Genomic DNA, 1,201 nt, shown 5'->3' on the forward strand with positions numbered 1-1,201 from the left:
ATGTACGTGAGCTACCTCCTGGACAAGGACGTGAGCATGTACCCCAGTTCCGTGCGCCACTCGGGCGGCCTGAACCTGGCGCCCCAGAACTTCGTCAGCCCCCCGCAGTACCCGGACTACGGAGGCTACCACGTGGCGGCGGCGGCGGCCAACTTGGACAGCGCTCAGTCCCCCGGGTCTTCGTGGCCCGCCGCCTACGGTGCCCCACTCCGCGAGGACTGGAACGGCTACGCGCCAGGGGGCGCCGCGGCCGCCGCCAATGCCGTGGCGCATGGCCTCAACGGGGGCTCCCCCGCCGCCGCCATGGGCTACAGCAGCCCCGCCGACTTCCACCCGCACCACCACCCGCACCACCACGCGCACCACGCGCCCACCGCGCCGCCTTGCGCCTCGGGACTGCTGCAGACGCTCACGCCCGGGCCGCCGCCTCCCGCAGCCCCCTCCGCCGCCGAGCAGCTGTCCCCCGGAGGCCAGCGGCGGAACCTGTGCGAGTGGATGCGGAAGCCGACGCAGCCGTCCCTTGGGAGCCAAGGTGAGCGGCGTCCCGGGCTGCAGAAGGAATATCTGGGTTCTCGGAACACTGCGTTCCGTTTAGGGCGGAGGAAAAGGGGCGGGGGTGGAGTGTTGGTCCCCTTCCTGGTTCACCACCTTGGGAGCAGCTCCCAGCGTGAGCTGGCCGGCCCTGGAGCCCACTTGCCTAGCACGCGCTAGGGGGGCACGGCTCATGGGCTCAGACTACAGACAACCTAGTATCTCCCTGCCCCACCTCCAGCTCTGCCGAAGCCCGGACCTCCTCCACCTGACCTCCCCACAAAGGCCTTAGAGCTGGCTGGTTCGAGGTGCCTAAGAGGAGCTGAGGCTGAGCCTCGGGCCAAGTGTGGTCAGCAAGCCAAGACGAGGGCGGAGGCAGGCGGGCGCCTCCAACCTGCAGTTATCGCTGGAAAGGAGATGCCTCGGGAACCCAGGGCGAGGGCGGGGGACACCCGCTACGATCTATGAACCCTGCATCTGACAAGGGCCAAAGCGGTTATTCCAAGCACAACTTATTCCGAACTAAAGCTCGGGTCTTTGACAGAGAGGCAACAAGGTCTTCTCTTGTCTGCCAAGAGAGCACCCTGCTGGAGAGGGGGGTGGGTGGTGGTGGTGGTGGTGGTGTGTGTGTGTGTGATTTCTCCCCAGTTCTCTGCCAGGGTCTCTGGAG

General features: G+C 66.9%; 1 protein-coding gene across 1 annotated transcript in view; it reads left to right on the plus strand.

The window, feature by feature from the left end:
* The window catches only part of CDX2 (caudal type homeobox 2), a 5,689-nt gene continuing 4,488 nt past the window's right edge, over nucleotides 1–1,201 (plus strand). Inside the window, exon 1 of the mRNA XM_004715145.2 lies at nucleotides 1–532. Coding sequence (XP_004715202.1) covers nucleotides 1–532 — 532 coding nt within the window. The remainder of the gene's footprint in view (nucleotides 533–1,201) is intronic.

Source organism: Echinops telfairi, unplaced genomic scaffold (genome assembly GCF_000313985.2).
Source record: "Echinops telfairi isolate 266 unplaced genomic scaffold, ASM31398v2 ScPeMD7_2565;HRSCAF=3150, whole genome shotgun sequence".
In the NCBI taxonomy this organism is placed as follows: Eukaryota; Metazoa; Chordata; class Mammalia; order Afrosoricida; family Tenrecidae; genus Echinops; species Echinops telfairi.